Source organism: Plutella xylostella, chromosome 13 (genome assembly GCF_932276165.1).
Source record: "Plutella xylostella chromosome 13, ilPluXylo3.1, whole genome shotgun sequence".
Classification (NCBI taxonomy): domain Eukaryota; kingdom Metazoa; phylum Arthropoda; class Insecta; order Lepidoptera; family Plutellidae; genus Plutella; species Plutella xylostella.
Genome location: NC_063993.1, coordinates 845,199 through 873,010, shown reverse-complemented (window position 1 = coordinate 873,010; position 27,812 = coordinate 845,199). Strand labels below are relative to the sequence as shown.

Sequence of the window (27,812 nt, the reverse complement as noted above, 5' to 3'; positions counted from 1 at the left end):
ACTTTATAATTTGATAAGAATCATATGAAAATTCTTGATAATTACGACACAGTTGTTACAATACGGGAGTGGTTTTTCGTCATATTCTGAATTTAATTTACAGTTATCCATAAGCATTTACTTAAATTCGAATGATTCAGCACCTAGCTAGACTCTTCGACTACCGGTGTGATTTTTTTCAAGGCTGTAGAGCATCATTTACTACATAATTCTATGACAATGCCAACCCTCGATTACCTATTGCTGACCCTTAAATAAGACACCGGTCACAGAAAATATAATGAATTTATGTAAAATACTTTATTTATTTACAAATTACGGTAACTCTGTTGTTGTTTTTGGTAACGCAATTGTTTTTCATACAAAAATTGTCTGTCTCTCGGAGCGAGTCATATGAAACAAGCACAACGTGTGTAAAAAATTATAATGGAAACAATTTTTTTGAATATTATAACGAATATGTCATTATTTAAACTTTACTTCACGGTAATAATCATGATTTTATATGAACATATTATGGGACAATTAATATTCCTGGCCGAGTCCCCAAGCCTAAGCAAAAATACACCTACACTAGGTTACCCTAGGAAATTCAATCATAAATAAACTTTTTTTCACTTTCTTACACCTAAGATCATTTGAATGGCTGTGTATTTGTATCGGAGTGCAGGAAGGAGAGTGGGACGGATAAAATGACCAAGTCTTTCGGATGAGAGTCCTGGAGAGAAGCGCGTGTATTTATTGTGACGCCACTGAGTTACCGGCGACATACGGTGAGTTTTATAGATATTTATTATTTTATTTCATGCAATATATGTAATAATTAGTAACAATTATGAGGGCATTTTGATATCCCATGTATGTGTATTCATTTAAGTACTAACTTCAAATAGGTTATTGTTTTACAACTGCGTTACCGCTACACTTCGTTACTTTTTCAGTAACGCAGTTGTAGCTATAGTAACTCAGGGGTTTTTCTTATAGTTTTCAGGTATCTGTTACTCAATTTATGGTACAAATATAACATTTGAGCATATTATATTGTTACGGTATAACATTTCAGACTCAATGGCGTAAACAGCGACTGAAAAACAACGGCTTTATAGGCAAAAAAAATGAGAAATATTTTTTAGTATTAAGTTGTTATATTTTCAGCGATTTTAATGTTTGTTATTAAACAAATAGTTCTGATAATTTTAGTTTGATAGTTTTTTTCACATTATGATTAGTTTTAATTGAAGAAAGTATAAAGATTGTGATTGAGATACCACTGTGTTACCAATTAACCACAGCGTTATCTATTTGTCCCTCGTTTCCTGAGAGTATTCACAAACATTTTAGCTACTCTATATTAGAAAGAATGTTAAACTAAATGTAATAATTATAATTCACCTTATTTAGAGCTATTTCTTAAACTTTGAGCAAAAAATTATGATTATTTTGTCCTTTTTTCGAAAAGTATTGCATTAAAACTTATTGATTGGTAACGCAGTGGGAAACTTTATTATAGAATGAATAACAAAACTGAGAATATTTTGTAATTGAAACTGTTAGATTAATGTTTTTTTTCTTACTTTTTATCTGGTATACGTTTACGAACCAAAATATATGTTCCTAACAATAAAACATAATTTTGTATGAAAGTAACGCAGTAGTATTTTTTTCTCATCGTTCCTCGATTAAACGTCAATAACTTTAAGAAATAGCAAGAAAACATCGCTGCAAATGTATTTAATGAATAATATAAATGTTAATTAACATAAATAAATATTGAAAGGTTAATTAATAATAAGTTTATTTTTGAAAAAAATATCTGTAAAAGTATGCCAAATTGTACCCAAAATAAAATAATGGCCCAGCTACGTTCCATCACAAACGGTTCAGTTTTATACTCATTCATTGTAAATACGTGGTAAACTTTTGTAAAACAAATATGGTATTTTAACTTTTGTTATTACAGTAAGAAAAACATATATTTTAAATGATCACTTTAATATCAACATTTACTGGTAATGATATATATTCCTACTACTATGTAGGGTAAAAGAGGGTAATGGGGGTCACTTAAGCGAGAACTCAAATAAAATTTTAATTAAAAAGAAAGTATTTATTATAACTGCGTACTATCATAATTTGCTTATTAAACTATCATTAGAAATCAATTTCAGTCACTTTGGCAGTCAACTTTGGAAATTATAAGAGTTAAAAAAAAAAACAGATTTGACTCCCATTACACCAACGTAGGGGTAATGGTGATCACCCTGGGGGCAATTGGAGTCAAATAAAATCTAGCATACGTCGCAAACATAACCTTCAGCTGACTCCCATCCAGTGCACTCCGCGTGAGCCCATAGTCCACACGAGGTACACCTGTACCACATCTCGTTGTTTCTTCCGAATTCGTCGCATACTAGGCATCTGTTCCCAGCATCTTCTGCGTCATCATCCTCATCGTCCTGGCATAAGTCGTCAGTGCCAACATCTGATACAGAAGTTTCGTTCTGTTCTTGTAATACTTGGCGCTTTGCCTTTTCAGGACCCTTCTTCTGTACTTTAGTCTTTTTTCCTTGTCCTTTACCTTTCCATGTTTTCTCTTTTTCTTTACCTCCTTTTTTCTTCATTTTATTAATTTCCTTTTCTAACAGATTTTCTTTTTGTGGCGTTGAAGTTAAAATTGTAGCGTGTTGCTTCTTTCGGCCCTGTCTTGTTTTAATAACAGATGCTTTCTCGGGCATTTTTATTAAATCATGCAATACACTAGATTGATTAGACGTGCCAGGAACTTGTGGTACAACATCTGATTCAGAATCAAGTGGGACTTCTTGGTTAGACATCATAAGATCTAGTGAAACAATTTGTGTTGACGTGCTCGGAACTGGCGAGTCTTCTTTTGATGTACTGGGAATCACACAGGCAGCTGCGAGAGATTCATTGCAGTCTTCGATTACAACGGTCTCAGATTGGAGAGTTTCTGCAGCGAGAAAATCTTCTTCTGTGAATACCTCCGGATTTAGTGGAAATATTCCAGTTGATCTAAACCCCGATTCTCCTTTACTAATAGAAGCAACATTATTAAATGCTTTCCTCACCAAGGACGCTACGTCGTAAGGGGTTATCTTTTCTGCTAGATGGCTTTTCAAAAACAAGTCACATTCTTTTTTGTACGCCATTTTGAGAGGGCCAAAAAAAGAAACGTCAAGAGGCTGCATTCTATGAGACGTGTGTGGTGGAAGAGACAACATATGAATGTGATTGGACTTGCAATATTCGTAGACGGAAAGAGAAATGTGACTAGCATGGTTGTCTAGTATTAAAAGGATGGGTTCATCTGCAGACGGTTTAGCGTGCTGTTTAAAATGCGCCAACCATTCAAGAAAGAGATGTTCGTTGATCCATCCGTTGTCTGAACATTTGTAAAGCGCGCCTGCTGGACCATCCTTCTCAAGTAGTGGAGTCATCCTTTTTCTAGGGAAGATAAACATAGGTGGAATGTACCCCCCAGCACTGCTCATAGCACACAACAAGGTGATGTTTTTTCCTCTCTCCCAACTGGTAATAGATCCTACTCTCTTCTGTCCTTTTGCAGCTAAAATTTTTCCCGGTGTTTGAACCGTTGAAATACCGGTTTCATCGCAATTATAAATATTTTTTTGGACGAATTTGTGTTTTTCCATCAGCTGCCCAAGTAGCTCAAAGAACAGACTTACCTCTGTTTTATTAAAGGCCGTGATTCTGTTTATGCTGGTCGCTTCCGGTTTTCTAATAGAAATGTTATTTCTAGCCATAAAAGCATGCAACCAATCGCGTCCAGCCATTTTTGAAGCTTGATTAAAATTATGCTTCACATTTAATTTTTCAGCATATTCGAAAGCGACTCTTCTGATTTGATTAGCAGTACAACCGTAGAAAATATTTGCCATTTTCTTCACCAAGTTTGCTAGCTCGGCTTCTTGCTCACGACTAAAGACAGTGAATCGTCCTAGATGTGGTGCTAAGGTAGAACCTTTTTTTATCCTCTTCTGAAGGCTTGAAAAAGGGATTCCCATTACTTTAGCAGCATTTCTTATAGAAGAACCGCCATCAATGAGTCGTATAGCTTTATTTAGGCTATCAGGAGACCAGGAAGCCTTTTCAGTTGTCCTGACGCGTACTTTCGGCATCTAGAAATAAATAATAAAAACATGATTCAACAGCAACGCACAGTTGCGGGCAATAGTAATCAGTTGTGGGTAATGGGAGTCACCTGACTCTCATTACCCACAACTACACTAATGAGTAAAAAATAAAAATAAAAAAAAACTTTAATACACTGATATAATCTGAACTGCACATCACAATTTGAAACGTCTAACTAAGTAAGTGTAAATGTCATAACCGCATACTGCAAGATATTTGGTACTTACCTTCTAATTTGCATTTACGAAAAATTACATCAGCGGAGCGCAAAAACAAAACACGGTCGTCTCTCAGTGGCGCGAGCGCGGACTGGCACGAGCCGTTCGTGGCTGCGCGGGGGCCCGAAGCGGGGGGTGAGGAAGCTGTTTACGCGTCGGTCTCATGTTTGGTTTCGTGGTGGTGTGGGTGACTCCCATTGCCCGCTGACTCCCATTACCCTACTCTCCCCTATGTAAGGATGTTATTGTTTATGTCTGAAGTTAATCTCAGACGCTGTCTTGTATATGAAACACATAATTATGAAACTATAATTTCTGAGGTGCATCTACACATAATATTACCTATACATACAAACCTAACCATTGCAAATACCTAATATCTTTACATTGAGCTTTCAAAAGCCCTGTATTTTGTGATCAGATTTCCATATTGGAAATTCATCCTTTTCAAAAAGGCTTTTCGATATTGCACTACGTTCTGACGCAAAAGCTTTTTGGTAACAAAGTTATAGCTTATTCTGTTATCCTACCTATGTAGGCATTTAAAGCTCGTACCTATAGGGTAGAAGTTTAGTAAGTAGTGGTCGATCAGTATGCTGCCGTCAAAAATCAGTTTAAGCCAATATAATTACTATAGAATTATTTTGATTTTAGCGATTAACAATATAAATTTTCTTAGCCTGTTGATGACAAACACTAGATCTGGAGTAGGGTTTCTTAAACGATTAGCAATTCAGATTAGTTATTAGGCGCTGAAGGGAAAATAAACAGTTTATTTATGTAAAATTAGGGGTGTAAACACAGTTGTTGCTTAAGTTTTGTTTTTACAAATATACAATATAAAGGAATTCTAAAGCCTTTGTGAGACACATAAAATGTCTTGTTTATGTACAGATACTCCAATTATGTGTCGTATCTTCGCTCGTGTAGGCACATAGGAAAGAGTCGAGAGCGCGGGATAAAGGTTCCTGCTCCGGATTGTCGTCGTATCATTTTGTTGTCATTCTCACTGGAGCTCAAGTGAGGAGACGAGGGTCACTCTATACTGACGATAAACTAAGTTTCAGAACGCTACTGCGCGAGCCACGACTCTATCTCGTTGTATGAAACGTGCCGATTCCACGGCAGCTCTCGTTCGTTCGTTTTTCGTCAGTATTATAGAGTAACCCTACAGACTCGGCAAAGAGACGGAAAAATACACACATGAAATACTCGTACTGAGGGAAAGTGTTGCTAGATTCCCAACAATAATGTCTGGGACTGTCACTTTGAGGGCAATTTTACTGAAAAGCTCCTGAAAAGTTTGTCGTGTGTATATCTGTGACTCTAGCATCGATCGTGCCTTCAATAGTAATAAAGTATATGCATTGGTCATTGCAATAGATCTATGTTGACCATGAGAAGGTAGAGTTTTTGTTTGGTTCGTATTTAGTTGCCATTGCAACCTAGCCCCCCTCCTGTCAGGTGAAGTAATAGATTATTACTATTAGGTACGGGCTGTGTGTTGGATTTTGTCTTTAATTAACTTGATTTAGCCGTTTAAATTTACTGAGTACCTACTCACTCACTAACTCGTGACTTATGAGCTCGTATACCGTGTAATTGTAAGGAGTTACGATAAAGAGGTAACTGATAAATTTAACTTAGAAATATGATGTTTCTACCCTTTAAGTTTAAATAAAACAAACGAACCATTCAGTCACGCCACCATATTATACCACCGTAGTCACACTTCTCCCTAACAAAATAGAAATAGACAAATATTTACGACTCTAGTGACAGTCGAAGTGTGAGACTCCCTCCCTCGGTGATAGTAATTAGGCACTTAAACACAGATGCTGCACCAGACTGTCTGAGAATCTTAATAATTTTTGGTTGAAATTAAATAGCGAAGAAAACTTCATAAAATGCAGTAATACTATTCATTTAATTAGCTGTGGGGGTGTAAGTACCTGCACCTGGCTCTCGAATGGAACCTTTGTGCATATCCCCTAGGTCTAAACTGCCTTCCTAAGCTTGGACCATTTCACACCACGCTGGTCCACTGCAGGTTGGACTGTTAAATCAAGTTAATGCAGGTTTCATCACGATGTTTTTCCTTGAGCGTAAGAGCGATGGTATATACATTGTACTTAAATTCAAAGAACTCATTGGTACATTTTAGCGCCGGGATTTAAACCCGCATCTCTGGCGTGAGAAGCGGGTGCTTACCCGACTAAGCTACCACCGCTCTAATACAATTTTATTGAACTACTCCATTAATTTACGGCCGAGGCAAAAAAAGTAAATTCTCTAGCCGATACCAGCAAGGTACCCATTTTCCCTTTTTCTGCTATTTTTGTCTCCGATTTGGGAATCAGTCATGTGTCATTTGGTGATGTGTCCGGGGGTGTCTCTTACCTTCGAAGGGAGAAAAGAATATAAGGGGTCATATAGTCATATCTAAGCTATTGACAGACCTACGATAGGTACGATGCGACCGCCGACGTCTATACTATTCGTATTTTTAGAACTGTCTATTTTTGGATTTACTGTAACAGTTTGCGTAGGGTTAAAGCTTTGTGTGGAACTTTAAGTGCATTTTTCAGTTTATTTACATAATAGCATAAGTGAGGCCTATGAATAGTACTTAAAGTCCAAAAATAGGTGGCAAACTAATTTTTAAAAATATATTGGTACTTCATGGTGTTTTTTTAAGATGGTTACAATAATTAGCATTTGGGCTACACTATCTGTTTTAGTATTTATTTATATGCGGGTATTTGAACGTGGGACCTTTGTCAGCGACTGTAACTAACCACTACACCCCTCGGTCGTCTAACATGTCTACCTAAGCCCTACTCAAGTGTAATTACCTCACTGTATAGCACTAATGAGCGTGTGTAACTATAAAAAGGTTACACTGTAGTTTGATCCAGCGCCTCTATTGTACTGTAAGGGCTCTAAACATGTCTAGGTACAATCAGCTGAAGCTGAAAGTCCTGAAAAACGGTATTAAGGGGTGGATGTTTAGGATTAAGCTAGCCTAGAAACTAGAAACCGTAGGAGTAGCTTATTTCGATAATTTTATGTTTTTTTTCGATTATGAGCAATTTATTTTTCTACTTGAGTAGGTAGTTTAAAATCTGTTTTGAATGTTGAAGCACTAACCTTCTGTTCAGACACGGATAAACTGCCACCCTATAGACGAGCTTACCTGTGGCCAACTGTACCTGGTGCTTCAGTACAGTTCCCTACAGCTTATTGTGAGATCCTTTAGTCCCGGAGTGCCCCCGGATGCTGTAGCGAGAGCATGTTGCGGAGATGAGTGGTGTGCACACGGATTTAACGTTTTTATGTGTGGATGGGAATTTTTTCATACATTCACGAGCAATGAAAACGTTCCAGTGGTATATGGCAGGTGGGACTTTTTATTTGCTTGTGTAGTTTTTTTAATGATAATGGTTAGAAACTATGGTTTTGTGAAAATTTATAACATAATATCAATTTTTACTCACTGACCTAAGATTAACTACCAAACTATAATTATGTATAAATAAATTTGATAGGTAATAATAATAATAATAATAAATCATTTATTTCAGACCAAAATACATAGTCCATAGCGTGTTAGTAACAATTTATCTTATTCTATGTAGTGTTAGTAAAACAAATAAATAATAATTATACGTGCTTAACTTAATACCAATCCTATGCATAACTGGTGTGACGTAACACCCAATGACGCAGCATTGGGGAGTCCCACCGGTCTGCGAACACACTCAGGATAGTGTTGGTGGTGCCGCGGAGGCGAGACATCATCGAGGCGCACCGTTTCCTCGTAATCCTTAAAGCTTTTATGTTATAGCGACGACGATGTTATGTATAGCACATAACATGTAAAATGTGAAACTAAACTTGATGTTTATGAAACTAACAAGCTCGTGAAATGTTTATCAGTAAACTAACTTAGGTAAACTAAGCAAGTCTATGCAACAAACAATAAGTTAGGCTATTGTTAAACATTATCTATGTAAGTAAAGTTAAGGGTTGGAGTTAGTCATACAGGTCCGAGTTTGTGGCTAGATCTACTACGAAATGTAATCTAAACTTAGTTCTTATCTACCTAGTACCACAAAATTCAACTTTGACCTATCTATATTGGCTGACTATGGGCTTAATAGTCGTTGAGTAGTGCTTAAGTTAAGATCGAATTTATAAATTCTGTTTTTAATCTCACATAATAAATAATTGAAAGATTCTGAACATCTGAACGGATCAGCAAGAGTCGATTGTCCCGCGATTAAGTGACGTATCGTTCTATTGGCGTCACAATCGACTGTTGGTGAACCATTCAGAATCTGATAATTTAGTATTTGAGATTAAAAAACAGACTTTACATAAATCATATCACGGTACACGACCGACGCCCTCCCCAGCTGCAACAGCCGCCGTGACTCATCATCATCATCAGCAGTACTTAAGTAGGTACATGCTTAGGTAGATTATGGTTGTCAGTCCCTATAATAATATCTATTTCTATATTCCGGTATCCGAGTCCGTGTTGTTATTTTTTCGGGACAAGTTAACGAATACAGGTCAACCTTTTGGATAACTAAAGTAGTTTAAATATAGTGAAGTTCAATTTCGCCATAACACCCGTGTAAATATGAGCCTGGAAGGTCAAAGGGGATAGTGGGGGGCGACGGATGCGAGCAATCTGGCGGATTGCGCGACTGCGGGGCCAGTCCGCTATTTGAGAGATGTCGTCAACATGCCTACATCGGCATCGCTACTGCCACTGCAAAGACATTGTGACGAAACTGCTAATATAAAGATGATTTGTGTCAAGTCGTCCTTTGTGATACTTACTTGAAAAGGCGCATTATCATGAGGTAGAAAAGTAACCCAAAACGTCTAGGCCATCTGAATAACCCGACATATCAAGTGTCTAGATGACCTCTCGACCTAATTTTTTTGTCATTTCCATGAGACACGAGACGAATCTTTGGCATAGCAAGTAAGGAGTAGGCAGCTCACAGCAAGAGGTTTGTTAGCTCATAATAATTATGGCACTCAAACTTGGTCTCAAATGTGTGGGTCAAATGTTTGATTGGCTTACCATTCTGTGTCGCACATCTACCCACATAATATTATTATAGTCTTTGCATCTACCAGACTAGGCACAGATTGCTCGCTTGCATATGCCACACAATAATGAGGTAAGTGTAACTATCCGCCGCACTTCCCCTTTATCACCTACGAGCTACGGTCGTCTAATCGAGCTACGGTCGCCTAATGTCACCTATCCGCCGCCGGAGCGTCTTGGAACTCAAATAGGATGTCCTGGATACACGGTTACGTTTCGAAATCGTCGTCAGGAATCCTTTAATGGATTTTGTAACTGAAATTATGCGGCCATTCTATCTGATCTCACTATGTAGCAGATCTATGGATCACACAAACATACACACATTTACATTATTATAAATCCGTAGGTAAATGGAAATCATCATCATCATCATCAGCCTATAGCAGTCCACTGCTGGACGTAGGCCTCTCCCAAAGCACGCCACTGGATGCGATCTTTAGCTTTCCGCATCCAATCATAACCAGCCACCTTTCGCAAGTCGTCACCCCATCTAGCCGGAGGGCGTCCCACACTACGTTTGCCTAGTCGCGGCCTCCACTCCAGAACACGTTTACCCCATCGGTCATCGGTTCTTCGACAGATGTGACCAGTCCACTGCCACTTAAGCTTACTAACTCGGTGAGCTATGTCGGTGACTTTAGTTCTCTGTCGGATTACTTCGTTCCGGATGCGATCTTTCAGAGAGTCTCCAATGGAAATGGAAATAATACAAAAAACGAACTAATTTAAAAAATAATGACGCATGAACAATAGAATGAGACATACTGGTGATCCTTCGAATAATATACAATTTGATACCCTTAAAGAAATTGCTAGTGTATGGTTTACACAAAATACGTTTTAGTTTATATTCTCTTAAGAAACAAAAAAGCTTTCGCCCAATTTACCCCCATCAATAGATACTACAAGTAAATCATGTCAAGCCTTACTTATCCTTTTCTTTACAAGAACAGTGACTGGTGATCGGATTTGCGGGTCGGCGTGTATGTAAGTAGTTCTCGGTACTTAGGTACTTACGAGTACCTACACGACTTTAGTATAACAGTTTGAATAAATTTTTCCGTTGACTTCCCTTGACTATATTTTACTTAAGTAGTATCCTAAATTATTGGATACAATAAAAGATTGAGTATTGAGTATTATATAACGATACACTCAGCTTTACTAAAATATGTAGGTAGGTACTAGGTACCATTGTCATAAGCTCTAAATTTAATTCCCATCCGCCCTAAACAAAGCGCTCAGTATTGGCAAATCTCCGTACAGTTAAATGTGAAATTGCATCAATTTACTGAAGCATCATCGAGTTAGTCCCCCTCCAGGATTGGTTCACAGGCCCGGCTCCGCAGTCGTCCTGCGCCCGCGCACCTATAAAACATCGCCATTTTCTCTACCGGTTTTAAACATTTTTCCTTGGACTTTATACAGAAAGAAAGCTCTCAGCGACGATCTTTTGGTTTCATACTTTTTCCGAAGCAGAGCGCTGAATAATGTATGAAAATGTTCATGCAAAAAGCGCTGTTTAAGCAAGATTCATACGGCATTATTTAGTGAAAGTTACAGTGTAAAAAGTATGTGTGTGTTAGTTGTGAAACAAATATAGATTAAAATGAAGATAACCGATGATACAGAGCTGACTGAGTGCGCCACTGCCGTTGTGAAGGTCAAAGACGAAGATGATAGTGTCAAAGAATGGTGAGATATAAATAATAATTATTAGTTGAGTAGGACAAGTTTTATTCAACCAAATTGTTTACAAATTAACATAAACATGCAGCGCGGTAACGCAGCCAGTGTAATGGGAACCTTTGGATCGGGTGCGCCTGAAGTTTTTTAATTGTATTTTTTTTGTGAAATAGTTGAATTGAATTTGATATTGATTACGATTAAAATTAAATTATCGTACAGAGAATTGCGGAGGACTAACAATAAAACCCCTTATGTCGCTTGACATATTATTATCAAATCATCCACACGTCCACTGCTAGGCGTAGGCTAGGGAAAACCATGGAAGGCCATATTAGCTTTTATCACGTCATGGAATAATGACAATAATTTTATTTCGTAAGCGCACGCAGTATAACTAATATACTTAATTACTACTACTACTTATTTATTTCTTTATTTTATTTTATTTATTTGGTACATAAAACAGAATAAAATCATTACAAATTAAGAATATAAGCATTGAAGTACATAGTTCTAGATTTCATTCCAAAGCATGCATACACATAATCATATTAATACATAATTATAAGGAACATGCTACATAATTCATTTATCATAATACAAAGTGTTCATAATTTCATTCAATACTACTTACATTGATGGTGGATGTTCAGTTATTTACATAAATTTTACAATACAATTTAAACTACCAAGCCTTTTCAGTGGATTTGAACCTATGGCCTCCCGAATGAGAGACCGAGATCTAATCCGTTATGCCAGCAGCACCAGCGGCTCTAAATTTAATTAATATGATAATTTAATTCAGTAAACTCAGTCCACCGCTCCACATACCACGTGTCGACACTCCGGACATGCCGCAAACTGTTCCGGCCTCGTTATACAGGGTGATATTTTATCAGTGACCTGGCTATTAGCAGGTTAATGTCCCTTACATACTAGAGTTACTTTCATTATGGGACCAACTCTGAAATTACTGAAAGAATAACAGTCTAACATTTTAAGTAGGTAGGTTTTTAACTTTGCTAAGATTATTGAATCAACTTACAATAATATCAACAATATTATGCGATTCGCAACAATCAATCCGAAATAATCCAAATACGACCACTATAGGAAATTCCACATACTTAAACATCTTAAACCCGTATTCATAGTAGCAGCTAGCCAAACCCGTAGTACTATAAGTTGTAGTAGTAGTCTAGTGTAGGTCTCGTCTCGTTTCGCTTTCGTTGGCGCGCCGCCCGCCCCCGGCCCGCCCCGCGCCCCGCCCGCCCCAGATCAATGAATGCAGTTTTACGCTTTGTCTAAACTGGCCTCTCTTTTGTTTCGGGTGACGTGGGCAGCTAAAAATAGAGCCGTCTTTAAAATAGTTTGTATTTTTTGTTTTAGTCTATTATGGTATATATGAAGTATTTTAATTTTTCAAAACCTTAAAGTGGCCCAAGGTCTGGGACAGGGTGAATTTTTTTGACACAGTTTCTTACTCGAGTCAATCTACCTATGCATGGAAATAAGTTTTACAGAATACGCATGCCCAGTATGGAACAACTCGGCTCACGCTGGGAAGGTGGACACCGCACTCAATGAGACCTGTCGGCTGGGTACAGGCTGCTTAAAACCAACTCCGACTGAAAAACTATACCTGCTTGCTGGAATAGCACCGCCAGCGGTTCGCAGACAGGCCGCTGCGGCCAAAGAGCGCTGGAAACAACTGAACGACTCGCGCCATCCTTTGTATGGTCATGTTCCAGTGCATCAGCGCCTTAAATCACGCAGAAGCTTTGTCAAAACCGAACCGCTGACTAACGAGACAGCGCAGGAGTTCAGGCTGAGCCGCTGGAGAGCCGATACTTCCCACTTGCGTCGGTTTGTCCAGCCAGCCGAGGAGCTGCCTGCTGGAGGGGGTGAAGAGTGGTCTGTATGGAAAACACTAAACCGCCTCCGGGCTGGCGTTGCCCGGACGAAGGACAATTTAAGGCGATGGGATATGCTCCCAGCCAATGCCAGCACTCTATGCAGTTGCGGAAGCCTCCAGACTACGTCACATCTTATAGAGTGTCCTAATGCCCCAAAGTGCAGTCAAGGAGACCTGATGAAGGCCAATGATCTCGCAATAAGTGTAGCAAAACACTGGAGGAAGTTAGCTTAGTGCTTTTACACGATAAACGAAGAAATTTTACAATACAGATACAGCCAATCGCAGCGCTGTATTTCATACTCAAGTTCTGTTTAACTTAAGGGGATCCCTAAAGCTAAAATGCTAAAGTCGGCTTGATATACTTGATTAGATTGGAAAAACGGTGGCTTCTATCACATTGATAAAAATATATTTTGTAGCAGAGGGTATACTGAACATGTTAGTTGCTTATAAATTGGTGCAGGATTATAATAAGTATGTTAAAAAAAATTGCAAACACACCATGTCTTTTGCCATTTTTTGACTTATTATGAAAAAACCCTCGAAATCAGAGGGCCCATTTTCATGGAATCTTATATGTATGTGTAGGTAATTAAATTCTTAACAAAGTTACCTTAAAGAGTTGGATTTAATGGACCAGAAGTCAACATTTTTTGCAAAAAACTAATAAATTCCGGTTTAAAAATGATGACACCGTGACAGATTTCAGATTTCTTCAGTCGTCGCCCTGGTGGCGGCCTGTTAGGAGCGATACCCACGCCATTTTATTTTTTATCAAATATTTCACAAAAACTGATTAAATCAACAAATTATGACTACAATTATTATAATACATATGCATTTGCTATGGAAAGTTAATTTTCTAATCATTTTAGATGCAGAAAAGCCGAAAATTCTTAGAAAACATTTCGCCTTTTCGATTTGTTTACATTTTTTACTATAGAGTTACAGATGCATAGATAAAGGTAAACATTACACATAATGACACTTATTAGATTCTCCGAATAAGAACTATACGGTCAATGCAGTATGCCAAAGCGCGAGCCTGTTTATATTCTGAGGGGTAATTTATTTTATTTTAACGGTTGTGTATGGTAGGTAAGCTACACAATATACAGGGTGTTGAAAAGTAAGTTCATAATTTGTTTTATTTGAAACCAAAAACCGTAGTTAATTAAAAATATATATATTTTAAGATGTGGTAGTCTGTAGTCTGTACACTACAGGTTGTTAAAAATAAGTAAGTATTTTTAAAAATTGAAGATCTAAAATTTACATAATTTTTTAAATCTATTTAACAAGCTTTGCAAAAAAGCGGTTAAGTGCGACTGTATCTCGCCATGAAAAAAATGAAATGTTTACTGTAGCTATGAATTTTATGCGTTACAAGTGGAATAAAATACCGCATAATATTATGTACAACTATGTAAGAGCCTAGTTTTAAAAAAAAACTCATAAGAAAATATTAAATACACAGGTTTTTTAACCCCTGAAGGAAATAGAGGGGTGTTATAAGTTTAAAGTAAGGGCTGAATTTTTTTTTTTAATTAGGGTGATAGGTAATGTATATTTTTAATGATTTTTTCAAATAGATAAATGTTATACCATTTTTAAATTGCCATAAAATTACCTATAGTTATAGTTATAGAAAAGGGCAGGGCTACCAGTGCCCATTCGCCACTGCAACCTAAAAGATCTATAAATTATGACTCCCCATGCCGAGTCTCACTCTACAGGCCCAGGTCTTTTATAAACCTGATATTACCTATACAGGATGTTGCAAAAAGGGTATACTGTGCCGAAAGGGTTTGACTCAGGGGTTATTCTGAACAACTTTTGTTCTCCAAGTTTTGGAAATTCTCGAAAAATAAATTCGGTCTCTATAGTAAAAAGTCACGTGATCGAATAAGTTTCTATGTAAAAGGTTTTGCTACGTGAATTTTCAAAATTGTAGAAGAAAAGTGGATCAGAATGGCACCTAAATCCACTTTTGGCTAAGCTTTATACCCTTTTTTCAATACCTTGTATAAAATATCGTCAGCGTCACCTTAGATCGTAATCATCGTAACTCCTCGTGACCAAATTTTAGAGGAGACAAAAATACTGTTTTATTTGTAGTTCTAGTTGGCATACTACCCACCTAAAGTTTTTTTTAACTAGCCTAAAAATGATTTGTTTAGACAGTCTATCTTCCTGTTCAACCGCAGCCTGAGTGCCACTGACTCAATGTCTGAAAGGAGGCCATTAGTGCTCCTAAATAAATAAAGCAGGCCTGTAGATTATCTTTCAGTGTACCGACACATCTGATTGCTGTAAGAGCCTGATAAGCTCTTCGAACGAGTCATACCTCTGTGGTGGTACGGTTTCGACCTTTCGGACAGTCAGTTTGGCATCCGAAATGCGGATTCGAATAGTGGGTACAATACTTTGCGTTCGTTCACTGTCGGAGCAGGATAAGAACCACGGGCGAGTTGTTGCGCTGGCTGTTTGCTTAAAAATAGTAACCGCGTTCAACTCTATCCCCTAGAGGGCGAACCTTTAGGGCGGCTCTTGTATACCATCACTTGTCTTCTTATCTGCAGAAAATTGACAGAGGTCATACGTGTCTAACAAGTACATTAAGGATGCGAAAAGAGAGGGTTTGTTTTCACAGAAGAAGTTCAGTTGCGGAGTTCCACAGCGGTAGGTCTTGGACCCCTCTGCTGTGGAACTTGGCATACAACGCGGTCCTGCAAATCAAGCTCGCAAACGGCGTTAGCACAGTGCATTTTTCTAATGTCACACAGGTCGTGAGGTAGGCTGAGAGCCTCCTTCGGGGATGACATCCCAATGATTCATTACGAAAAAATTGCTGCAGCTGTGCTCGCCATGCAGTGCATGGGCTACTTCCGAATCTGGGGGGCTGTTGCAAAGGAGTCCGTTGCCTCTATACGGTACGGGTTCCGTGCGATCTATGATCCTTCCGGGAGCACCTGTCTTGTCAAGTCGAAGAGAATGGCTCGTATTCGACGCAACCTGCAGTACTGGTGGGATTGGTTGGAGGACAGGACAGCAGGAAGCTGCAGCAGCCGTCATGCTGTGATTCGACGCATAGATGCAAAAAAAAGTTGAAAGTAACTTCATGTTAATAAAATATTAGATCTTAATTTAACAACATAACATTGCAAAAAAAATTAACATTGTTGAGTATGTTATTGTAATTTACTAAAGTAGTAATAAAAACAAAGGCTTATTGCATAGTTTTCGTTCACGTTCGCCTACATCGCACGTTGTATATGAGAATAAAGGGTATAATTACTAAGTTTTCTTGTTTAAAAATCACGGTTTGGGGTTTAGAGGAAAACAAATGGTAAAATGCGGAATACAGTTTTTTTTTCGAATAAAGAGGAAAACATGTGAATTCAAAAAACGTTTCTATTGACACCAAAGAGTACTTTTCGCCGAGAAAAGTGGAGTTACAATGTTTGCGATCTAAAGTGATGATAGAACTAGAACTTATTTTTTCAGTTCACCTGCTGTTGAGTGAAATCGTAATTAGGTAAATGACTCCTTGACATGAAAATAACTTTTTTTTTATAATCGTTATAACAAAACCGTATTTTTAATACATCAATATTTGTAGGTGTACTTACAGTGAGCAAAAGAGCGCAGCAAGGTGTAAATTTTTTGGTTTTTAAGAAACAAAAATATTATTTCTATCATATCCCAAATACACATAAGTACTTAAAAAAAAAATACACACTCTCGCCTTGTACTAATGTACTCCCTTGCGGGGGTACTTACATGTTATTATTTTTCTGGTGACCTCCCCATATCCCTTTGCCAGCTACGTAACCTTTTGTGACACCCTGTATATGCAGAGTTCTGCAAACTACTGTTCTGCTTTTGAAACACCAAAAAAAAACAGGTCGTCTAACTAAAAGGTCACGTGACCAAAAAAATTATATGAAGAAGCGTTTTTTTCATGAATATAAAAAATTACGTAGGATAAAAGTTTTTCAGAGTGACGCCTGAGTAACGCCCTTTCGGCTAACTATACTTTTTTTATTACACGGGGGCAGAGTTTAATACAACACCCTGAACTATTAAACTCTGATAATATTTTCGCGATTTTTTTACATTCTGATTTCATTTCCTTAAATAAGTTCTTTTTTTTGCACTCCCATACAATTTACTCCCTGTACCTCCTGTAGGTTGACTGGTAGAAAATGCTTTTAGCATTAAGTCCACCTAATTGTACATAATTACTTTTGTATATTGTGCAATGAAGAATAAATAAATAAATAAATAAATAAATTTCCTGGCTTAGAAATAACATCAATAACATGCTGCACACGTAGGTTTTGGCATAGTATTAAACCCTTTTTGCAACAACCTGTATAAATATCGGCACGGGTACGACTTTATATATAATTAATTATTAAATATTAAAAATACTTTCAAATAAAAATAAATATTTTCGTATCACAAAACAATATTACTTACTTAGTATATTTTTAACAAAGTGGCATGTCTTCACTTTTATGTTTTCGAGTACTATGTTAAAATTTCATGTCATTGTCCGTAGAACGCCCCGCATACCTCAACCCCCCCTCACTAGATTTGACAGATTCTGATTTTCTTCCAGCTTTAGTGACAGCCTTAACGTGCTATGATTATGAAATTGACTGTAAGTAGTTTAATTTTCATCGGTTAGCTTCTACCTTATTATGATTCATCATTCGTTAGAGCCATCGTAATTATGATTGACTGATGTTTATATTCAAAAGCATAATAAATACGACGTTTCATCATCACTCATCACAGCATTAAACTAAACTACCCGTAGATAACTGAATGAACTATCTAGAGCGGGCCTCCGTCCATCAAGCCGAGAGTAAAATCTTTAACGGGATTAAGAAACTCATTCCGTATTTAATTGCCAGTTAGCAACAGGTTCAGTTATTAGTAAAGTTGTAAACTGTTACCGTAATCAATGGCTTCCAGTCGAGTTTCAGGAATGGGCTAATTAAATCCGACATCTTTGGTGAAGTTTGTAGGGAAATGTAGCTATTTACAAACAAAGTAGGTACATATTTATACGACTTCTATGCAGTATCTATTGTTACATTTATGTTTTAATAAACTCAACTTATCTGCTGGGTAATTTAGTAATTATTTACTTTACTACATAGTTCTTAAACATATTAATAATATCATTTGCAGGAATTTGAATTATAGATTGGCAAGTTGCTTGGCGACCCTCCTTGCGGGGTGAAAGACGCGGAGGGGACGAGGTACCCAAGACGACAGCGGGTAGCGGGAGGGTAGCGGTGGAGGGGAACGCGTGCACTGCATGTCATTGTTACGGCAGTCTCGGCCGCGCAGCCGAGGCGGCCACATGTCTTATATAGTCTGTCATAATTTGAGTGCGACCCACATGAGATCATTGATCCTGAGACCATTAGTCTTAGGATGAGTGTTGAGGCCTTTTAAATATTATCATTATATTATTATTAGGTATCTATAATTCGTCAACAAAATAACGTTAAAAACAACAAATCGTATAATGTCTCAATATAGGGGCTTCTTGTAGAACAGCGTACCGGATCAGTCATGCTACGCGGCTAAAGGTTGGTACTGCGCAGTCAGATACGAAAAAGTAAACAACAAAGACGAAGAGTCCATATGACAGTGCGTCAGTTGTCAGTTCTTGTAACTAGGAAAGCAACCAAAATTTATGTGATTTAATGAAAGTAATTAATGAGCAAAACACAGAGAAAAATTACAAAATTGATGAAATTTTGAAAGAAAATGGTCATATCGTGCTTCGCCTACCCCCATACCACCCGGAATTAAATCCTATTGAACTTGTGTGGCTCGCAAGAACGTCGATTGACTCTAACTTAGATAAAGAGATAAAAGACTTAGAGTTGCTTTTCTCTAATTATTCGCCTGAAAAGTGGAGAAATTGTGACGACCATGTCATGAAAAATTAAGACGAATATTATAAATCTGATAGAGTATTTGACAATGTATTGGACAGGTATGTTATGGGTGCGTATTGCGACGTATAAAAACGAAATGTATAATTTCACATTAATAACGTTCACAACATATAATGAACGTTTCGTATAACAACAAAATCTATATTTTCATAAGGTATAAGATTCAATTGGTATAACGTACATTTGATATAAAATCAAAATATATAATACTTACGAGGACTAATATCAATTCGTATAACATACATTACGTATATCGTTTAAAATATATACTATCATTTAGTATAAAGTTCATAAATTATACAAACGTAATCTGTGTTTAATTACCCAACACCGTCAAACCCCCTAGCACCAAAACCTAAAGATAGGTGCGACGACGAGCAAAGCGAGGAGGAGCGTGTTAGGTGCACATGTTCGTCTAAACCAAAGCGGAGCGCAGCGAAGCGGAGCGGAGCGTCTCCCCACATAGCGCCAATAACAATAATAATGTCAAAACCCCTAGTACCAAAACCTAAAGATAGGTGCGACGACGAGCAAAGCGAGGAGGAGCGTGTTAGGTGCACATGTTCGTCGAAACTAAAGCGGAGCGCAGCGAAGCGGAGCGGAGCGTTCACCCACATAACGTCAATAATAATGAAAATACGATACGACAATCTTTTATACTTTTTGTGCATTATACATTATGATAATTATATCCGTTGTAGAATATATGTTATAAACGTTATATATTATGAACGTTATGCATTTTAATCGTTATATCAATTGAAATTATACTTTTTGAACGTTATTCTTTACGAAATTATGTATTTAGTAATTATGTCTTTCGTTTGTTATGCACAGTGATCGTTATACTTAATAAATTTATATCATATGGGCGTATACCTTGTGAATGTTATACCATTCGTTTTTATACCTCGTATTACTTACCCGTATGTTATTGTTTATTTATAATTTAATGTAAATTAAACATAAAATATTATATGTGTACACTGAACTAATATGACTGGCGTACTCTAGTACATTATACTTCAAAGTAGATAAAGATAGATAAAGATAGATAAAGATAAAAAGTATTTATTCGGTGTCTAGCACCACACACCAAAAAATAATAATAACATAAGTAAGAACACAAAAAATAAAACAAAAAAACGAAATTAAAAGTGAAAACAAACAAACAAAAGAACATTAAGAATAATTAAAAAATAAATAAATTAATAATATATATAATGGTGTGAGTTGTCCAGCACCGAAAAGGCCCGCGCCTCAGCTTACACCGCTACAGATGAGGTGGCATCCACCTACCTGACGCGGCACTGGTTTTCAGTCGCGTCCTAGAGTGACTGTCATTTGACCTACTTTTATAAAAAAAAAAATAATATATATATTGTATATAGGTATACGGTTATACATAAATTTTATACTTAAATACCAATACTGGATAATATAATAACAATCATAAAAACATACACATAATATATAAAGCAAGAATGTATACAATAATATGGTCCTAATGCAGAATAAACTAATAAAAATACTAAATGAGGGTAAATGTGCCTTCGGCGTTTCAGCGGGCGAGCGACACCGGTCACACCGGTCGCCTCGCTTGTTTCAGCGCTCAGAACAGCCCGTGCCGTCGGCTGAACACTACGGTGAAACAGTTTTACAAACACAATAGATACAGTGTGAGTGAAAAAGGAACACAATTAGCACCACACAAGATCTATGTTTCAATAGCAGATAATATTGAAAAATAAAAAAAGGTAAGACAAAGGTTACACAACATATTTAACAAATAACTACCTAATTTACTTTTTTATAATATAAACGAAATAACTATTTAATTGTATTTGGAGCGTCATTCATTAGGCCTAGGTACATATACGTAAAAAATAATATTTGTTTCAGGTTAACGTTTCGTGAGAACAAAAGTGTATTCCTGATCATATGTAAAATGTTTTTTGGTTTTTGTCTTAGATTTATAATTGAAGTTAATGAAAACGATGATGAAGATGAGGATGACGACGATGAACAAGTTAAAACAGAGAGTGAACATGAAAGTGACATGGAAATTGATTTATAAAATAAAACACTTTTACATAAATAAATTCAAATTGGTAGATATTCTGAAGGTAAACATCCAAATTTTAATGCTGTCAAACTATAAATTTAAGGCTAAATATGACATTTACGGGAACACTCATAGAATAAAATTTTACTTACGTCAGAAATAGTTACAAGCTATCGCGAGATTAATCCGGGCACACTTTTCTACGTGTGTAGCATTTCGTGCTACCTCGCCCCCGCCACTTCTTTCACCCCGCAAGGAGGGTCGCCAAGTAACTTGCCACATTATAAAAACGACACTATATTCTCTGTCATAGATGGCCGTATATATAGGTACTACTTGTAGCACCATTAGAATAGTTTTATTTGGTATATAATATAATAACTCACTTACTTTAAAAACAAAATATAAGAATATACTTATAAAAACCCACTCACTGAAAGATCTTACTTAGTCACGAAAGCACTAAACTTGTTTGAGTTGTTCCTACCCTTCAATTCGCATAAAATTTACATTAATTCCTGAATAAATCGCCCACTCTCTTGGGGTAAATTACAATTTTAACAATAGAATTTAGATGATTAATATTTTGATGAATAGGTACCTTATAAACCTCTCCTGATACAGTATGATATGATAGAGATGTTTTTAATAAAAGCACTCAATACAATGCGATCAATCATGCGTTTTAAATACAGTCCGTGATCTCATAGAATGGGATTCGGAGTTTGTGCATGAGTGACCCTTTTTTGAAATGGCAAAACACAAATTTATATTTTTTATTAATGTAAATATTTTTATTTACAAAAATACAATGAGGCATTTTGATGAGGAACTTAATACATTTTAACATACTTACCCATTATTATTTTTCTAATCTAAGATAAAGTTGTATCAACATCTGGTTGAATACGATTCTATGTCCGATAGGACTGTACCTACGTGATTTTATAATAAAACCTGCCTCTGACAATACATTTTATTCACCCAATCGGGTCCCGCCACCACCGCCACCGCCGTCGTCGTCGTCCCATCATAATTTATCTCTTCGAAATCTGATGGGCGAGTATTTCCCGCACGCAAGGACTGTAGAGACCATCGAATAGCTTAGTATGGAAATACGATTCTGATAAACCTTAGTTGACATGAGTTTATAAAAACAGTACTTATTTAATTTATGCAAAAGAGAAAAGGATAGGGTGCATTAATTATTAACCAAAACTTAACTTACTAAATTTTCAGTAGCTACATAAGTACATAGGTATGAAGGAACATAAATAAACATTCAACATCATATAAGATGCAGGAGTATCTTCATATTATTATTATCCAACATGTGTATTTTCCATACAAGGAACAATTCGGGGAAATTCCACATCGCCCCGATGGTACATGTACGCTTTATTGGAAAGCCGTCGACAGAATCGTAGGCTGATTAAAATAAACTCCCATGTAAATGGTTTACGTGATTCCCGAGCCGGAAATCGAGTGCCGCCATATTGGAAGCGGAAATGACGTAGCGGGGCTGCCACGTCGCCGTCGCCAGTTTGCTCATTTCATTTGCTGCAGACGGTCCATCGATTTCAGCAAATAATGGAATTAAGGACACGACGCAATCGTATAAGGTCGGTTTACCTGCCGAGCTTTTGTCTTAATATCGCTTTTCATGTTTTCATTCTGTTTTGATATGTTTTCTTTAAAAAAAATCATAGATAATGCTTTATTGATATGAAACATAATTCCCACATATTTTAATCACAAGAAGCCGCTAAGTTTAAGCGAATTTCCCCAGTACCTATGTGGTAACTTCACTAGAAGTTACGTGTGAAACTTTTTAATTAAGCAAGTTCAGCGCCGTCTAGTGTGCCGAGAAGTTTCTTAATTGTGAGGAAACATTATCTTATCTCACTAACACTCAAGTTTATCGTACAAAGGCGACAATGATGTAGCATCGATACAAAGTTATTTTGTTGTTTAGACTCTTCGTACTTCACTGTTAGACGGTTTATAAGGACACGATAGGCTTAGGACAGAGTGGTGAAGCATTCCTTCATTAAATAACCTTAATATTACTTAATAGTAAAGTTTTAGACCTTCCTAATTCCCACTAGGTCTAAGTTCCAATCAATTTACACCAGTAAAAAATAAGCATAAAAGAAAATTCAGATTCAGAATACTTAAAACGCTTCAAAGGCGTTTAAATATCTTCAAACGTCTCTTTTCTTAAAATATCATAAAAACGCTTTCAATTTAAAAGTTTTCGCAAGTAGCAAGATAGTCAAGAGGGCTATTCCCACCTTCTTTAGTTACAAAGGAAAATGTCTGGCTTCAGTATAATCCGCTGTTTGAGATTGAGATTAAAATCTACCTTCGTCGTGGGAATTTTTCATAAGATATCCTCCATCTCTTTACAAAATAGCGGCTACTGCCTTTGTGGTTCCTTTTAGGAAGATTGTGAGCTTTTTCAGACATTATTGAATTTCCCTAGCAAACAGGTCTTTCTCATACTACATCGTTATAAGTAGATCTGTTTAACCGATGTATATTTTTCTAAAAATCGTCATAAAGACAATGGCACTAAGAGACATTATCATTTTGCGGGGCTGATATATTAAGTATATGTATACAGACTTGCCTAAGATTATATACCATCCAGAAGTTAGTCAAACTGCTATCAGTATATTACTAGACTGCTATAGTTAGTCAATCTACAACCACCCGTCTCCCCCGCAGCTGCTACTCAATCCCGCCGAACAACATCTCGGGAGGCTCTCACGTGTCACGCGGCACGTGCAGCGGCTCCGAGCTGTCGGGGCTGACGGCCGGCAGCGCGCCGCCGCTGCCCAGCCCCGCCTCGGCCGGCGCCGCGCTGGTGTCCCCCGAGACGCTCAGTCGACACAGCAGCCCGCCGCCGCTGCCGCCGCACCCGCAGCCGAGCTGCTCCTCGCATCGGGTGCATATGGAGTCGCCTATGAGGTTCGTGCTACTATATTGGGTACAGCCATCAACGATGGCTTGTGAAGGTGTGGCCGTCGTAATTCATAACCCACGACCGCTGTAACAATCATCTACCTCTATAGAGATGCTGTGGCCAATGATGATGATGATGAGCTTTGTAGATTTAAGACTAGTTTAGAAACTCTGTAAATTTTGTTAGTGGTATGTTTAAGAGATTTTAAGTATTTGGGCACTTGGCTAATGTAATTTAATCAGGCTCATTCCTTGTTAATACACACACCAGTCGAATTTTTATCCAACTATTTGGCCTTTTCACATTCCATAGCCAGTATAAGCCCTGCAGTAACCATAATTCCAAGGTGCACGAAAGATGTCTCCCCGACTGATGTATCGTTACGTACCTACTTAGGCCCGTCAGTGACTGACGCTGTTCTAGCTGACTAATCCTTTCACTACAGGTATCCTACACCAGCTCTAGCCTTTGACCCCGACACACTAAGAATATTGCACCAAACTCCAATCTGCCCACATTCCTCTCTTGCAGGTTATCTAGCCCGTCACCTCCACGCAAAGATTCCTCCAATCTGACCACCATTCTCCTCTCCTGCAGGTTATCCAGCCCGCCATCCCTGGGCGGGTCCCTGTCTCTTCAGCCGGTGCTGTACGGACACCCCGCGCACGCCCCGCTGCCGCCGCTGCGCCGCCCCTCGCGCCCCGCCGGCATACAGCACGTGCATGTTATTAGCGCGTGAGTATTGATGATTTTGTTGAGGATGACGAGGATTGGGAGCAATTGGCTATATGGCTGCCTGTGGGAAGTTGGGAAGTGTGTTGTTTGAGTAGTGATTGTATCGTGGACTTGGCAATGTTTCAGTAATGGAAATGGGCAATATTTTAAGTTTAATTAGTATTATTGAGTGGTGATTTGATGATTCTAGGTAAAAAAAAAAAAACACGCCCTCACGCCTTGTACTAATGTACTCCCTTGCGGGGTAGGCAGAGGTGCATTGCTGCACCCACTTTTCGCCATCAGTCAGTGTTATGTTAGTCCCAATGTAATAGGGGGCGAGCCTATTGCCATTTTACGGGCACATCCAAGGCCCGAGAACAAATATCTGTGTTTAAACAAATATCTGCCCCAGCCGGGAATCGAACCCGGGACCATCGGCTCAGTAGTCAGGGTCACTTACCACTACGCCATTCGGTCGGTCGTCTATTCTAGGTAATGTTCAAAAAAATCGAGTGTTATGGTAATTAATACGAAATATGTTATTTTATTCGTGTTTTGTGATTGTTTCTACACGTATAATAATATTTTATTGATAACTAGGTATTTACTCGTACAAAAGTTGTTGAAGGGAAGCTATATTCTAATGATCAATGTAGTAAAAGCTAGTAAGGAAAGGCTAGGACGAACATAAGGCAGTATTTATGTTATTTTTATACATTACTCCGTGCAGTCCTTGTTGGCATAACTCCAGATTAGAACCAGACATAACATTCACTATCTCTCGCTAAATTGTCTTGTTTCTCCGAAAAATACTGTTGCTTTCTAAAGTTTCCAGTAAGTGGATTTTCCGGCAAGATTGGAAATGTGGCGACAAATATTTTTTTTTTTTTTTTACTTTTTTTTTTTTATAGTTTAATAAATTTCAGACTCTGTCTGAATTCAATTTTACTTAATACTAGTTAGTTACACATTACAGCAGGTACCTACTTTGCGGTGCAGAGGCTCATGATGCTAAAATAGATAAAATAATAAATAAATATAAATATGTGGGGACATCTCACACACGGCCATCCGACCCCAAGCTAGGCAGAACCTGTGTTATGGGTGTCGGACAGCTGATATATCTACACAAATACATAGATAGATAGATACTAAATATAAATATCAACACCCAAGACCCGAGTACAAATATCTGTCTTTAAACAAATATCTGCCCCAGCCGGGAATCAAACCCGGGACCTTCGGCTCAGTAGTCAGGGTCACTAACCACTACGCCATTCGGTCGTCAAAGGTAGGTTTCATATTTATAAGATATCGATTGTCATTTATAAATATCATACGGAACTACTACTTACAATGCAACTGCAATATCGATGGCACATCCTTCTTGGAATTTTACTACAGTATTCAACAAATTAATCCGATTTGCCCTACTTTATGCTTACATGTAACTACTTACCTAAGTAGGTACTTAAGTAAAGTGGACTTTGCGGAAGCGGTGGTACGATTATATATTTTTTCAGATAGAGTCATTTCATTTTCATTTATTTATTCAAGAACAATATACATTGTATGTGAATATACCTATAAAATAAAATAATTTAACATAATCATTATAATTATAAAAATAGCGTGCAGAAACAAATTAAATATACAAAGTCAAAAGAATAATAATAAAATCAAATAATTAAGTAGGTACATATTATGTCAAAACATTAAATTAAAATTAATTTCAATTAAAATTTTAACATGCAATAATTAAATTAATTAATCCAAAGCAATCAATAATTATTATAAATCTTCTAACCTATACAAGCACTTCTTCAAAAAATAAGTTTTTAATTTTATTTTAAAGGTACTGTGTCTTAATAGGATTTTAAGATCTGTTGGCAATTTATTGAAAATAACTATTGACTGGTACGCTGGTGAGTGTTTAGCTACACGTAAGATTGGATTGAATTTGATTGGTAGATCTTTTCGCCTAGTGCTGTGTCGTGCCACTCTTTCTTCGGGACTCTCAATGTTTTGTGCATTCTTGCTTAGACCTGATAGCAAGGTTAAGACATACAGTGCAGGAACAGTAAGAATGGCAAGAGATGTGAAATATGGTCTGCACGACTCATCCTGCCGTATGCGAACAATTGTACGTATGGCTCTTTTTTGCAAAACGAAAGCTCTTTGTGTATTATAATCATAGCTATTCCCCCACTGTTTTATACTGTATCGTATTTTCGATTCTACAAGAGCATAGTACACCATTTTAAGTTGTTCCACACTAAGTGCATCTCGAAGGCTCTTAAGCGCATAACAAGCTGAGCTGATTGACCCTTCTATGGCATTCAATTCATATTTCCAGTTTAGGCATGTGTCAATATGTACCCCCAGGAATTTAGTACTTTCAACCATTTCTATTTTACTTCCATTTAGAGTTGCACTTATTGCTTCCCTATTCCTAGCCGTCGTTTTAAAAAGCAATTAGTTAGTTTTAGTAGAATTTATTTTTAAATTATTCTCTGTGAACCATTTTGAAAATTTGGCTAGTATATCATTTACTTTTATTTCTAAAGTTTCAGTGTCTTTTCCTGATATAACCGCATTTGTATCATCGGCATAGACTACTAGGCCAGCATCTGGCATATATCTACTAATATAGACCAAGAGATCATTTGTAAATATTATGAAAAATATAGGGCCTAGTACTGATCCCTGTGGCACACCTCTCTTAATGTTCAATTGTTATACAATAATAATAACTGACTTTTTTATAAACCATGTAAGTAAGTATTTATTTACCTACACGTGGAAATTTCGTTACTCGGCCGCGTATTAAACGGTTGGGGTAATATGCAACTTGCCGTCGTAAAAGTTAACGTTTCATAAAATTCCGTAAGGGTGGCCGACGATTACCAGCCGGAGTTTATAGCTGAAAGTTATCTGCATCCG

At 37.3% G+C, this 27,812-nt stretch overlaps 2 protein-coding genes across 2 annotated transcripts in view; one reads left to right on the top strand and one right to left on the bottom strand.

Moving 5' to 3' along the window:
* Positions 1-27,812, top strand: part of LOC105398248 (proton channel OtopLc) — a 73,993-nt gene that overhangs the window by 17,550 nt on the left and 28,631 nt on the right. The window contains exons 2-3 of the mRNA XM_048625197.1: positions 23,915-24,157; positions 24,750-24,887. Of these exons, the coding sequence (XP_048481154.1) occupies positions 23,915-24,157; positions 24,750-24,887 (381 nt within the window). The remainder of the gene's footprint in view (positions 1-23,914; positions 24,158-24,749; positions 24,888-27,812) is intronic.
* On the bottom strand, positions 2,087-4,625 carry LOC119690977 (tigger transposable element-derived protein 6-like). The gene is made up of 2 exons (XM_048625198.1): positions 4,404-4,625; positions 2,087-4,160 (listed from the first exon to the last, which is right to left on the bottom strand). The coding sequence occupies exon 2, from the start codon at positions 4,158-4,160 to the stop codon at positions 2,289-2,291; it is 1,872 nt and encodes a 623-aa protein (XP_048481155.1). The 5' UTR covers positions 4,404-4,625; the 3' UTR covers positions 2,087-2,288.

Excerpts from the sequence above, each read along its gene's own strand:
- LOC119690977 (XM_048625198.1), bottom strand. The coding sequence starts at position 4,160 with ATGCCGAAAGTACGCGTCAGGACAACTGAAAAGGCTTCCTGGTCTCCT.